Here is a 15,182-nt window from a genome sequence, read left to right on the forward strand (position 1 = left end):
TACTTTATATTTTCTATCAGTTATTTTTATGTGAATAATTTTGGGTTGTGAAACGAATCGTCTGAGTTTCCATTATTTCTTATGGGGGAAATGATGCTCATAATCCAAGGTTCCAGTGTATTTTGTATATTAATGTTTGTACCGTGTTGGACAGTTTAACTGGTATAATCAACATTTGTAAATGTAAAAAAGGACAAATATTATATATAATAGATATCAGTGTGATTTTTTTCCCCTTGAATTTAGTAAAACACTAAAACTCCACCTTACACAGTTTTGTCACAGCTGATAATCAGTTGAGTTTATAGTTGAGTTTTTGTGGCAGTGTAAATATAGAGTTAGTATTAATAATATATTGGTTGAATTTGAATTAAAAATATAATATAATATATCAAACTCGTGCTTTGAACAGATTTTATTGTGAGTTTTAGTTTGAGTTAATTTTAAATCTCCTGTTTAATCAACATTAATAAATGATATTCTACACAAATCAAGCCTCAGTGTGTTGGAACATTTGTACTGATTGTTGTGTATTGTTTGTATGATCTGTACTTTACTGTCTCACTGAAATGGTTTCTCATTAATCTTCTCTTCTCCAGGTGACCAGAGACATGAAATCTGTGGAGAAACTCCTTATTGTGTTTTCTCTGGTTCAAGGTTTGTGTAGAATTGTTAATGTGAATATGACAGGAACTAAATGATTGGTTCATTAGTGTGTGATTCTCTAGTGTAACACAGATTCTTCTTATGTGTGTTTGTGTTACTGTAGTGTAGTTGTGTGTTGTGTTACTGTAGTGTAGTTGTGTGTTGTGTTACTGTAGTGTAGGTGTGTGTTGTGTTACTGTAGTGTAGTTGTGTGTTGTGTTACTGTAGTGTAGGTGTGTGTTTGTGTTACTGTAGTGTAGGTGTGTGTTGTGTTACTGTAGTGTAGGTGTGTGTTGTGTTACTGTAGTGTAGGTGTGTGTTTGTGTTACTGTAGTGTAGGTGTGTGTTTGTGTTACTGTAGTGTAGGTGTGTGTTGTGTTACTGTAGTGTAGGTGTGTGTTTGTGTTACTGTAGTGTAGTTGTGTGTTGTGTTACTGTAGTGTAGGTGTGTGTTGTGTTACTGTAGTGTAGTTGTGTGTTGTGTTACTGTAGTGTAGGTGTGTGTTGTGTTACTGTAGTGTAGGTGTGTGTTTGTGTTACTGTAGTGTAGGTGTGTGTTGTGTTACTGTAGTGTAGTTGTGTGTTGTGTTACTGTAGTGTAGGTGTGTGTTGTGTTACTGTAGTGTAGGTGTGTGTTGTGTTACTGTAGTGTAGTTGTGTGTTGTGTTGAATTTGTGTTTCACTGTGAGAATAAGTGTGTGTTTTACTGTAGGAAGTAATATTACAGTGTACCTTGTTAGTGGTATTTACCCTGTGTGTGTGTGTGTGTGTGTGTGTGTGTGTGTGTGTGTGTGTGTGTGTGTGTGTGTGTGTGTGTGTGTGTGTGTGTATACAGTGTAACTGTAATTACACTTATGATGCACTGGAACACATTTAAAACTCATCTCTAATGTGATACTGTGTGTTTATCTCAGACTCTCCAATCAGCCCCTCAATAAGGCTGTATAAGGAGGATCAGGAGGAGGTGGAGGACCTGAATGAGGTGGTGGAGGGAACTTCAGTGAGGATCATCTGCTCTGCTCCAGCTTTATGTTCCATAAAGAATCCCACTTTTACATGGAACTTCCTGCCTGAGGAGAGAAGACAGGAGCAGAACCACAACACCAGCTTCAGCTCCTCTCAGCTGAACTTCAACGCTACTCACCTGCATCATGGACAAGATTTCATCTGCACTGCCACCTACTGGCTCCAGAACAAGAACATATCAGTACAGAACTCTCTTACACTCCATGTTCTGTGTAAGTGCTGATTAATCAGTTCACATTCATTACACTTTTAATGATTCATGGAGTCTCCTAAACCCTCTTCTCCCTCCTTCAGATGGTCCTAGAAACACATCAGTATCAGCCTCTCCATCTGCTACAATGGTTTTGGGCAGTTCAGTGTCTCTGAGTTGCAGCAGTGATGCAAACCCAGCAGTGCTGAACTACACCTGGTACAGAGAGAACGGAGAGCAGATAGGAACCGGAGACCATCTCACCATCAACACCACTGATTCTACACACAGTGGTTTATACTACTGTAGAGCTCAAAACCAGCATGGAGATCACAACTCATCTAGATACCTGGATGTACAGTGTGAGTATAGTGCTGGAATATTCCTAATGCAATGTCACATAAGATAAGATAAGATAAGATAAGATAAGATAAGATATAACTTTATTAATCCCACAGTGGGGAAATTTCTTTGTTACAGCAACAGTGTATAAATAGAAAGGAAAAAGAAAAACAATACAATAGTTGCACTTTAAAACAAATTGCACTTGTAAAATTGCTCTTTTACACTCCATGTTCTGTGTAAGTGCCGATTAATCAGTTCACATTCACTTCATTTTTAATGATTCATGGAGTCTCCTAAATCCTGTTCTTCCTCCTTCAGATGGTCCTAGAAACACATCAGTATCAGCATCTCCATCTGCTTCAGTGGTTTTGGGCAGTTCAGTGTCTCTAAATTGCAGCAGTGATGCAAACCCAGCAGTGCTGAACTACACCTGGTACAGAGAGAACGCAGAGCAGATAGGAACCGGAAACCATCTCACCATCAACACCACTGATTCTACACACAGTGGTTTATACTACTGTAGAGCTCAAAACCAGCACGGAGATCACAACTCATCTGTCTACCTGGATGTGCAGTGTGAGTATTCATGGACTTAAAATTAAGAGACCATTTTAGAACTTTAATCACCTGATGCCCCTGTCACAACACTCCCATTCTAGGTGTGAGCATTTCCCGGGAGAAACCTATTACTGAGCCACCAATGCCCCTATTCACATTCTCTAAGCGCTCTACTTATATAGACCGATATTCTACTCTTACAATTTTGTTACAATTTTAAACCTTTAAAGAGTTTAATGAATAAATAAAATTGAATTAACTTAAAATTTAATTAAATATTTTTTTTTAATTTAAATTAAATTTGTCACATACACACTTATCCAGTATGATATGCAGTGAAATGAATTTACGACCGCTGATGACCTAAAAAGAGAAAAAAGAGAAAAAAATACACAAATATATAAATATATATATAAAAATATAAAAAAATGTTTAACTGTACATTTTTTATAATAAATTCAATAAATAAAAATGGAATTGAAAATGAAATTGGACATTGAAAAACATGTTCAGTCATGAGCAGAATAGTGTGCAAAGTTCAAAGTTCCATGGTGTGCAAAATGTGCATTAATATGCAATGTGATGAGTGATGAGATTGTTATTGTGTGAGAATGCAGATCAGAGTGTTTAGTCCTAGTTGTGATTGAGAGGCCGTATAGCCTGCAGGAAGAAGCTCCTCCTCAGTCTCACTGTGTTGGACTTCAGGGAGCGGAATCGCTTTCCTGACCTCCTTCACCATCTTCCTGGCCTTGGTCCAGCACCGCTTACTATCGACTAAGTGCAGGTCAGGAAGCTCGGTGCGGATGATGCACTCAGCTGATCCTGAACCAGGTTGAGATGTTTGTGATGCTCTCTATGGTGCAGGAGTAAAAGTTCCTAAGCTCCTTAGAGGGCAGTCCGAAGACTCCCAAGCGTCTGAGGTGATAGAAACACTGCTGGGCCTTTTTTACCGCGGTGTGGTTATGACAGGACCATGACATAATTAAATTAAATTAATTAATATTAAATTAAATAAAATTTTATTAATAATTATTTATTTGACATAATCACTATTTCAAAACACCCTTCGCGAGTGCGGCACCTGTAGGATTATACAATAATGGTGATGTTCTACCACCTCAAACACCTCCAAAGTCCCTAAACTCCACATGACAGTGAGTGCACAGGTTGAGTGGCTGCAAGCATGTTAGACTTTCAACTAATTAGCACTGTTTTGAGACTGTCTACGTGTGTGATAAATGGGTTTAAGACTAATTCATAGAGTTTGGAGAAAAATGCAGATTGGAGGCTTTTAACACGTTATTTTTAATGATGTAACACCATAATCAGGACAGAATCATAATACAAAATCGTTTATATCTGAGGCTGATTGGCTGATCACCGCTCAGGCGAATCAAACTGAAAACCAAACAATTCTGGTCACTGACCGATCGACCGGTTCATCTCTATTATAAATGGAATCATCACACAAAAGAATTGTGATTCATAACTGAATCTATTTTCCCATCTTTAGTGTTGATATTTTCTCTGTAACATGACAAGCTGTGATTTTTGTTGGTGTTTTATTACTGTAACTTTAAAAAAGAAAAAAATGAGGCTGGTGAGGGAAGGACTAAAATCCTTTCTATTTTACTAACTGTAATGAATGGGATACGGCTGTGGTATAAGAGGAATAAAAGACATTTGGTGATGAGCTGTTTTAGGATAATTATCAACACTGGGGCAGGCAGCAGTAATTCTGGTGAGAGATGAATGTATTAGTCATTACATGTTTTTATATGAATTCTGCTTTACATGCCTACTTTCAGCCTGCTGCGTTATTACAGACCCAAAACTTCACTTTGGATTAAAAAAGGCTACATTATTGTATTTTGTTAAATAATGAGCCAGGCGATATTTACAGTATTTGTACAAACTTTCAGGAAAAGGATAAACTTAAACATATTAACTGATGAACAAAGACAATGTTTATAGTAAAAACATTATAAAGAGTGTCTGGGGTTTTCCTGCAGAGACAAAAGTGTAGCAGCTTTTCCTATTAACTCTGGAAAAACCTCCCATCTGATTTTCTTTTTTATTATATTTATTTATTTAAAAGAACGAATGCAATTTTAAACACCAATTTTGATTTGATCTACTGTATGTTTGTAATGGTTTCTCTTTACCTCAGCTCTGTACTTTCTTGTTCTATACTTATTTCTGGACTCCCCTTTTAAAGTGGCACTGGTGAGATCGTCTGTTAATAGACCAAGTATAGTCCACCATAAAGAGTAAAGCTCACCTTAAACACAGTATTACTGCATCATTGTGTTGTCTCTTACAAAAATCCTACTGAGTAAATAAACACAAGATCTAAAACCTTCTACCTGCAGCATATTAACAGTGTTGCATAAAGACAGAAGCATTTTGAAAACATCAACTTTATTCTGACATTATTTAGTTCAAATACACATGCACAGGGCAAGAACTGTGAATTTCATCTGTTAAAGTTTTCTGGTTCCTGGTTCTCTCTGTTTCTCAGATGCTCCTCAGGTCTCTCCCTCCTCCAGCTGTAACAGCTCTATGGATTTCTTCAACTGCTCCTGTGAGGTTCATGGAAATCCGTCTCCTAAACTGGTGTGGCTTCTCTCGGGTCAAATTGTCTCTAAATCGGATGTTATATCCACCAGTGAGATGTTGACGAGCAACACAACTTTAAGAAGCTTCATGTCCATCCGTCCATCAGCTAACGACACACCCACTCTGCAGTGTGTTAGCACCAACAATCTGGGTGTCACCTCACAAGTCTTCTCCTTTATCACCACAGTGCCCTGCTCTGCTGGAGGTCAGAAATAAAGTTTTCTTCAAAACATTCCTGGATTGTAATTAAGTTATTATTGGATTCAGAACCAAGACTTAACTTTCTGTTAACTTTAATCAGGTGAAACCCTGGTTGCCTCTGCCGAGGGGTCACTCTAGAGCTTAGCAGTAGATGGTTATTTACCTCACAGCCTTACAGTGCTGTTATTGTTTGCAATTGTTGTTGTTTGTTATTGTTATTGTTAAATTGTTGTGAAACAGTTTTAATCTGCAGTCTTCATTAAGCTCTTTATCCTGGTTATAGTAACACTGGATCCAGAATTTATACTGAGGTTTATATTTGCAGATGTATATTTGCACACATAGACATAGAGCTATTTGTGTGTAGACAGTTCACTTATCGATATTGTCTGTGGAGAAATCAAAGAACCCAGAGGAAGCACTCCAGACAGACAGTACAGTATAACAAATTAAACCGTATCTCTGGGTCATGTGCTGTTTGTCCTCATAACTCAACAGTCATAAGAAGAGTTTGTGATTTTCAATAGTTCTCATGACAGGTTGGAGTGGGCAGTCCTCTATTACCCTTTAAAATCACTAGCAAGGTTACCCTTGGTGTCCCTCCAATGTTCCTGGAAGTTCCCCACAGCTGGTTGGAGGATCAGTCACTTATAGCTATCATGCAGTGATATTAGAAATGTCCCCACTGTGGGAATAAAGGTATATCTTATCTCATATCTTATGTTATGATGCCACATTTCCAGGCGTGTTGTCCATAAATCAATGCTATCAGTAGTGGATGGAGAGATTTCAATCCCCTGATTTACAGCTCGGCTTCACAATGCAGTAAATCACTAGATGGAGAGCAATGTGCTGTGTAGAACCCGAGCTCATGGTGTCATGCTTACAAGCAGCTTGTCCTAGCCAGTGTTGGGTGATGTTACTTTTTAAAGTAACTAATTACATTACAAAATGACTGTCTTTAAAAAGTAATCAGTTACATTACAGCGTTACTTTCTGATAAAAGTAACTAGTACGAGTACTTTTCCATTGCAGGAAATGAAAACTCCTTTGTGATTCCTTTCAAGGTTTCTTCCTATTACTATCCCAGGGAGTTTTTCCTTGCCACTGTCGTCATCCTTGGCTTGCTCATCAGAGACATTCAATTTATTATTTATTCATTCATCTAATTATTATCTAGACACATTTTTCTTACACGTACACACGTCCAAAAATTTTCTCATTTAAAATTTCTTTCATTTTTGTGAAGCTGCTTTGAGACAATGAACATTGTTAAAAGCGCCACATAAATAAAATTGAATTGATTTGAATTGATTCCTCATGCATGTTGTTTTAGTCAAGACCTTTATAATTATTCTACCATCATCACTCAGCCAAGTCAGGCCCATAATCTGTTAACTACTAATACCCCTATCTCACCTACACAGTGATTAGGTTTCTACTACTCAACCGCATAGTCAAACTTCATAGGCGAGTAACAGCAGGAATAACAGTGGTGGGCAAGTTATGACTGCTGTCTGTTTTACGGATTACATGAATTGTCTGAATAACAGATTACATTTTTGGAAAAAAAAACTAAATAACTGAGTACTTAAATGGCGGACCAACGCCATTACATTACTCGTTACATCAAAAAAGTAGTTCAAGTACTCTAACGCTTTACTTTGTAACGTGCTACACCCAGCACTGGTCCTAGCTGTATAGCAGGCGCTGTCACACACAGCATCTCATTGGTGTCTCACTTTGTCCAGATCATCAAGACCAAAACACTGACCTGCTGTCCTCCATCAGTCAGTTATAGACACATCACTACAGTTTAATCCCATCATTACAGGTAGACAGTGCAGTGGATTAATAAAACATGTTCAGTTTCAGTGTGATTAATTTTTATGTTAATTATGTTTTATCACCAAGACAGACACACTGCAGTACTTTACCTGGTTCTCTCTGTGGTTCTCCTTCTGTCTCTTGGTGTTATTGGATTTCTCATCTACAAATTAAAGCAGTAAGTCAGTAGTGATGTTTTAACAAAGTACTAAGTACTGTTTCAGCAAAAATAAAATTAAATGTTCAGAAATAAAATGTTTTTTTAATTTTTTTTATGAAATTTGTCCTTAGATTGTCCAGGAGAATAAAAGTAAGTGAACACATTATTATTATTATTATTATTATTATTATTATTATTAATATTAATATTATTATGTGAAGGTTCTAGAGGGAGGAGACACGTACGCTTCTCTCCAGCTCTCTGCTGTACAGAACTCTGAATATGAAACTCTGCAGACTAACAGAGGTGACGTCCCATCACTCATTAACACTCATTAATAACTTTATTCACTTCACCTTATTTATTACTCCAGATTTCAATAAAGAACCTTCATAAAGTGCTGATGGATGTGTGCTTTTGTGTTTCAGAGGGAAGAGAAACAAAGAACAAAGACTGAAAAGTTTGACTTTTTTGTCATGGAGTAAAATAATAATATATATACAGTGGTGTGAAAAACTATTTGCCCCCTTCCTGATTTCTTATTCTTTTGCATGTTTGTCACACAAAATGTTTCTGATCATCAAACACATTTAACTATTAGTCAAAGATAACACAAGTAAACACAAAATGCAGTTTTTAAATGATGGCTTTTATTATTTAGGGAGAAAAAAAATCCAAACCTACATGGCCCTGTGTGAAAAAGTAATTGCCCCCTGAACCTAATAACTGGTTGGGCCACCCTTAGCAGCAATAACTGCAATCAAGCGTTTGCGATAACTTGCAACGAGTCTTTTACAGCGCTCTGGAGGAATTTTGGCCCACTCATCTTTTCAGAATTGTTGTAATTCCGCTTTATTTGAGGGTTTTCTAGCATGAACCGCCTTTTTAAGGTCATGCCACAACATCTCAATAGGATTCAGGTCAGGACTTTGACTAGGCCACTCCAAAGTCTTCATTTTGTTTTTCTTCAGCCATTCAGAGGTGAATTTGCTGGTGTGTTTTGGGTCATTGTCCTGCTGCAGCACCCAAGATCGCTTCAGCTTGAGTTGACGAACAGATGGCCGGACATTCTCCTTCAGGATTTTTTGGTAGACAGTAGAATTCATGGTTCCATCTATCACAGCAAGCCTTCCAGGTCCTGAAGCAGCAAAACAACCCCAGACCATCACACTACCACCACCATATTTTACTGTTGGTATGACGTTCTTTTTCTGAAATGCTGTGTTACTTTTACGCCAGATGTAACGGGACACGCACCTTCCAAAAAGTTCAACTTTTGTCTCGTCGGTCCACAAGGTATTTTTCCAAAAGTCTTGGCAATCATTAAGATGTTTTTTAGCAAAATTGAGACGAGCCTTTATGTTCTTTTTGCTTAAATGGTTTGCGCCTTGGAAATCTGCCATGCAGGCCGTTTTTGCCCAGTCTCTTTCTTATGGTGGAGTCGTGAACACTGACCTTAATTGAGGCAAGTGAGGCCTGCAGTTCTTTAGATGTTGTCCTGGGGTCTTTTGTGGCCTCTCGGATGAGTTGTCTCTGCGCTCTTGGGGTAATTTTGGTCGACGGCCACTCCTGGGAAGGTTCACCACTGTTCCATGTTTTTGTCATTTGTGGATAATGGCTCTCACTGTGGTTCGCTGGAGTCCCAAAGCTTTAGAAATGGCTTTATAACCTTTACCAGACTGATAGATCTCAATTACTTTTGTTCTCATTTGTTCCTGAATTTCTTTGGATCTTGGCATGATGTCTAGATTTTAAGGTGCTTTTGGTCTACTTCTCTGTGTCAGGTAGCTCCTATTTAAGTGATTTCTTGATTGAAACAGGTGTGGCAGTAATCAGGCCTGGGGGTGACTACAGAAATTGAACTCAGGTGTGATAAACCACAGTTATGTTATTTTTTAACAAGGGGGGCAATCACTTTTTTACACAGGGCCATGTAGATTTGGAGTTTTTTTCCCCCCTTAATAACGTAAACCTTCAATTAAAAACTGCATTTTGTGTTCAATTTTGTTATCTTTGACTAATAGTTAACGGTTTTTGATGAGCAGAAACATTTACGTGTGACAAACATGCAAACGAATAAGAAATCAGGAAGGGGGCAAATAGTTTTTCACACCACTGTATATATATATATATATATATATATATATATATATATATATATATATATATATAAAGGAATAGTTTTAGTTTTAAAATATTTTAGGTCATCATTTGTATAGTTACATGTAATGCTGTGCAACATTGATGGAAAAAAAAATGTTTCAGTTCTTCTGCAGCTAAATAATAAAGCCGATATTTTAGTAAAGGAGCGATGGCCTGTTTGTTTGATTGGTTGTTTGTACTGTTTATTACATATAACTGATAATATTACTGTTATTTACAGGAAATCTGTTGCGGGAGTGAGTTGTGATCTCTCTATTCTCCTCACTCACCCTCCGTCCTTCAAATCCTAAACAGACACACAACAATCTGGAAACTAATTTGAGACGAGAAGTCGAGACGTCATAATTTAACACATTACCTTTGAAGGTGCACTTGTCATGCAACACCTGGGCTTTTAGTATTTTAAGGGACCATGGACCAAATGTGCAAATACAAACTGTTTGACAAAACTTCTTAACTTCTTGAAAAGCAAAGATTTCACTCTTTTTCAGACTCGAGACAAAACATATACAATGAAATATTTAAAGATCGGCGAAAGCATTTAAAAGTCCTTAGAGACTCAGGGTGATGTGCTGAGGAGGTCTGATGCTTTATCTTCAGGTGGCACAGGGGAAACAGCTCAGTCGTTATTTTAGTTAACACAAACTAAAACAACTTCCTGTTTTAATACTGTTTAACACCCCACTGACATGTGAGAGGAAGTGTGTGTGTGGTGGCATGTGAGAGGGTGTGAGAGGGTGTAAGGGGTGTGTGAGGGGTGTGAGAGGGTGTAAGGGGTGTGAGAGGGTGTAATTACCATTTTAAACTTAAACTGGAGATGTGAACATTCTGGTACAAACTACTCTACACTCAAAAAAAATAATCATGTATGTTTTTTTTTTTTTTTACTTTTTCCCATGTGAGAACTCTTTCTCGTTTAAGTTGCAAGCTAAATGCTAAAGCTAATACGCAAGGCACTATGGGATTTCGAGGCTTACACAATGTATGTAACAGTCAAGAAAAGGGGTTTTTATTCGGGTTCTATTATGAAGTCATTAAATGTGCGTTTATACTCCTTATAACATGTGTGCTTGTGCGTTTTCCTTCTCACAGTGAACTGTATGTAAATCATCAACTGCCTGTGTATCAGCTGATTTCTACACCAGCTTTACATCCTGAGCAGAAGGTGAGTGATAACTTCAGGATTCACCTTTATTTTCAGGAACACCACTGAGCACATCTTAATCAGAGGACAGGGACACACACGTCTGTCTCTTCATGGACATGATGTGTGCATTAACAGTGTGCAGTACTTAATGGTAAAAGCCAATAATTGTACACAACATTACTTAAAGCTTGCATTCAATAAAATGCATGTGCGCATGTTAAACTGTATAGTAACATCATGAAGTCTTTTTACCAGGCACTCATATTAACATCATGTCTTTATTTATATCCTCATGTTGTAGATTGTAGATTAAGAGGACGGACCCTTGATCTTCTGCCTTCTTGCACAACCTACAAACTTATACATATTTATACTTTACCACATTTATACATGTGTTTTATGAATTTGTAAATAAAGTTGTTTAATGTTTAATGTTTTTTATAGTTGAGTCTTTATTTCCAGTTTGCTTATACTTCAACAAAACAGTTCAAGTGCATGTAAAGCATTGCTGAAAATAATGAATAGAATTAAATCTTCCTCAAATCTGTGTAAGGGTACAGGCTTGTACAGTATACACTAAACCTGTACCTTTACATCCGTGGTTCTCCAAGTGTGTGGCGCCCCACTAGTGGGAAATACAGGCATGACAGGTGGGGCGCAATGAACGGGAGGGAATTAGTGGAAAATAATAGGACAGTACCTATTATAATTCATGCTTTTCTTTATTGACAATAAACATCGGACACTCGAAACTAAACAATGACGCGCAAAGAAATGGATCATTAATACAAGTAAATTAAAATAACATCAGAGAAAAAGTGAAACCATAACGTAGTGCAACAATAATAAGTATTTTTGTTAAACATTAATATTTTATCAGGCAGTACTAGTCTGGCATTTCTAGTTTCCAGTGCGGCAACAAAGTTGCTTTTTGACCCTTCAGGCGCTGAACAGAAGGGAAGATCAATATCGTTCTACGCTTTTTGTTGCTGTGCGGCATTTTGCGATGATCCCTAAATCATTCGTTGCGCCGTAGAGAATAATGGTGTTTATGCTTTTAAACATGTATAATTTAAGGCGGATGGAGCTTAAAGACAATGTAGAGAGGAAATATATCTGGGTATCTTATTCGCGGGTTTATTTACGCAGCTATTGAATTCGGAGATGTGAATATAAAACTAACTTTACCGCGGACACAAACAGGTGTTATGCACTAAAATGCCCCCCTGCCACGGATTGCCCCCCTACATAATCTCTATCAAATATTATATTAGGACATACATTCAAATGTTTATTATTATTAAATATATTATTACTATTATAATTAACCCAAGGCACGTGACAGCCCTCGAGACGATTAATAAAAATTCTCATATAATGATTATTTTATGGCACATTTATTTTGCAGGGGTTTGTCAATGTACAAATAACAAATTATTTATCACAAATTACACTAAATAAATATTGTTTGTGGTGAAAAATTACAGGAAACGATTTTTATTATAAAATAAGCAATATAAAAATATACATGTTGTATATGAAAAATATATAATTTATATATTTTTCCCCTATACAACATTTTTTTATATTGCTTACTTTATAATTTAATTTGTTTGTTATAATTTGTAATTTGTAAACCATAAACCTATGAATTAATGTTCTAATATATTATCTGAAAAAGTTTATGTGGGGGGGTGGGGGGGGCAATCCGTGGCAGGGGGAGCATTTTGGAGCATAACGCCACCTGGTCAGTAGCGTACTGTATGTCGTGAGCATAATAACGTCAATGGATACATTTTTTACATGGACCACAAAAAAGCAGGTGATTCAGCACTATCAGCCTAATCAACCAGCCGAAAGGAAAACATGATGAAGCCTACTGTATGTTGCGCTTGGATTCATGGTGGGGATGGTGGGGAAGAGAAGAGACACGTGTGTGTTTTGTGTCTTAAACCGCTGGCAGCAGACAGCTTGAGACCCAACAAATTAGGAAGACACTTAGAGACAACACACTTAGAGACAAGCCAGTCGACTTCTTTGAAAGAAAGCTCTAGATAAGTGACGAAGTAAGCCTGTTATACCATCTGCAAGCGTATTTTATCTGTTTTGAACTTGGTGTTATTTGATCTTATTGGTTTAGAAATTTATTTTTCAATAAATAGTACACTTGGCCGTTTTCATTATCATTTTGTTGACAAGTGGGGCTTGAAAATTCGCCCATCCCCTTAAGTGGGGAATGACAGAAAATGTTTGAGAACCACTGCTTTACATTGTGGAGTATACTTTATACATTAATGCAATAACTGTGATTTTTTTTCTGACAAAATATAATGTAAACAAACTGAGCAGCAAATATTATTTATTATTTCATTTACAGTATAATACATTCTTTAGCTAACTTTTCAATATTTTAATATTTCAAACATATCATGTTCAGATACTCTAGAATGAGAAAATAATATATAAAGGGTTGTTAAATCAAACTGAGGCTTGTACTCAAGTTTCTTGTGAACAAAGGCATTAAACCAATTAAACACCCCCAGCGTCTCCCCCACCCCTTATTTCCACTGTTCACGCATCTAAAAAGTTCATTTCAGTACTTAGGAGCAGAGAAAGATAATACTTTAAAAAAAAAAGAAATACATTTACATTTGTGGAAAAGTTCCAGGGTTATGAAAATTTTTTAATTTTTGTGGTTAAGAACAGTCATTCAGTTAAGTCACGTTTCTATTTAATGTAGGGCTTTAGTTATCGAATATTTTAGTAATCGAGTATTCTACCAAAAATCTAATCGATTAATCGAGTAATCGAATAAAATGTACTTTTGCTTAATTAAACAGCAATGTTTAATTTAATAAAAAATTAATGCATACATCATTTTATCAAAAATAAACATTGTCATTATTCACAATACAAGGAATAGCTTAAAGTTGACTGAGATAAATTAAGTGCATTTTATACCCTTGTCTCACCTACGCGGTTTCGCGCGGTGGCCGTATGTACGGTTTATGATGATTCACCGCGAGTTTTGGTGCTGTGATTACGTTTAAATTTTTTTGGCCAAACACCGCATTTCATCATGAGTCGAACTGTGTAGGATTAGATTGGGGTATTAAAGTTGACTGAGATAGATTAAGTGCATTACAGAGCCATACATTCTTATTTTAAAGCCTTTTCTCAGATGCAAAACCTAAAAAAAAAAGGTATTTCAAATGACTTTAAAGTATCAAAAAAACTAAGGCACACATTAAAATAAATAATTAAACAAAAACATTAAGTTGTGCAACTTAACTTTCAGAACAAAAAGTTTCTAAATCTACAGCTCAGGCATAACATAAGCCTTTACTGACAATTTCTGTCGTTTTCTCTCACTGGTTTCTTCTTCTCTTGACTTGCTGATAATTTTATCTTTTTCTTCCATTTTTCAGCCGCAACACAACGCTCTCTCAAATCAATACACAGCTAACTGTTTGCACCTCCTTCGGCTTTTTGGGTGACGTAAGCGCTTCTTCTTCATCGGTGTTTACTGGCGGCTTACACCTGGAAGCGCCCTCATGTCATGGAAAAAAATAATTGTGCCAAAATGTGACGCAAGCTTTTAAAATTAATTAAAAGAAGCTTTGAGGCAAAATATTTTGCCTCCATCATTTCAGGCCTAATTTAATGCACAATATAGAGTCGATTTTAAGAATGTTTGACATTTTCAGTTACTTGATGTAATACATTTTCTCTATTCATTTAATAAATCACATGAGAAAAATATGGAAAAATTTAAATGTTTTTCAATTCAATATTATTTTATAGCGCTTTTAACAATTGTCATTATCTTAAAGCAGCTTTACACAATCAAAAGAATTAATAAAGTTTATATGGAATGTGAATGTGTGTAAATCAAAATGGTCAGTTTGTCCCTGGTGAGCAAGCCGAGGGCGACAGTGGCAAGAAAAAACTCCCTGAGATGGTAGTAGGAAGAAACCTTGAGAGGAACCAGACTCAACAGGGAACCCATCTTCATTTGGGTGAAACAGAAAGCAGTAAATGATCTGCATTTATACAGTGTGTTAGTTGGCAGGCAGTTTAGCTATAATAGCTGATGTTAATTGATGTTAATATGGAGTTCAGTTAGTTGTGGTTCAGTTAGTTATTGAAGACTTAGGTAGCCTCAGAAGAAGCAAAAATTGTGCCTTTGAGTTTGTGAATTTAATTAATCAAATAGTGCAGAATGAAAATGCACCTTGGCACACCCTGATCGCACAGACATAACAATACACAAAATGCAAGTCCTTGGGTATGCTGTGTTA

At 36.6% G+C, this 15,182-nt stretch overlaps 1 protein-coding gene across 8 annotated transcripts in view; it reads left to right on the plus strand.

Annotated features, from left to right (window-relative positions):
• LOC128533919 (sialoadhesin-like) overlaps positions 1-11,319 on the plus strand; it is a 75,992-nt gene extending 64,673 nt beyond the window's left edge. Inside the window, exons 11-20 of one of the 8 annotated variants that reach the window (XR_008361423.1) lie at positions 1,966-2,223; positions 2,525-2,782; positions 5,286-5,588; positions 7,499-7,589; positions 7,703-7,721; positions 7,793-7,877; positions 8,000-8,052; positions 9,955-10,100; positions 10,827-10,899; positions 11,190-11,319. Coding sequence is in view for 5 of the 8 variants with exons in the window: in XM_053508150.1 (XP_053364125.1) it covers positions 1,966-2,223; positions 2,525-2,782; positions 5,286-5,588; positions 7,499-7,589; positions 7,703-7,721; positions 7,793-7,909 (1,046 nt within the window). In the remaining 3 variants the exon portion in view is untranslated. Of the gene's footprint in view, positions 1-1,965; positions 2,224-2,524; positions 2,783-5,285; positions 5,589-7,498; positions 7,590-7,702; positions 7,722-7,792; positions 8,073-9,954; positions 10,101-10,826; positions 10,900-11,189 lie in introns of those variants that run through there. The other 7 variants (XR_008361424.1, XR_008361425.1, XM_053508151.1 and 4 more) reach the window with 7 other exon arrangements.
• Positions 11,320-15,182: the final 3,863 nt, after the last annotated feature.

This window comes from Clarias gariepinus, chromosome 12, assembly GCF_024256425.1.
Source record: "Clarias gariepinus isolate MV-2021 ecotype Netherlands chromosome 12, CGAR_prim_01v2, whole genome shotgun sequence".
In the NCBI taxonomy this organism is placed as follows: Eukaryota; Metazoa; Chordata; class Actinopteri; order Siluriformes; family Clariidae; genus Clarias; species Clarias gariepinus.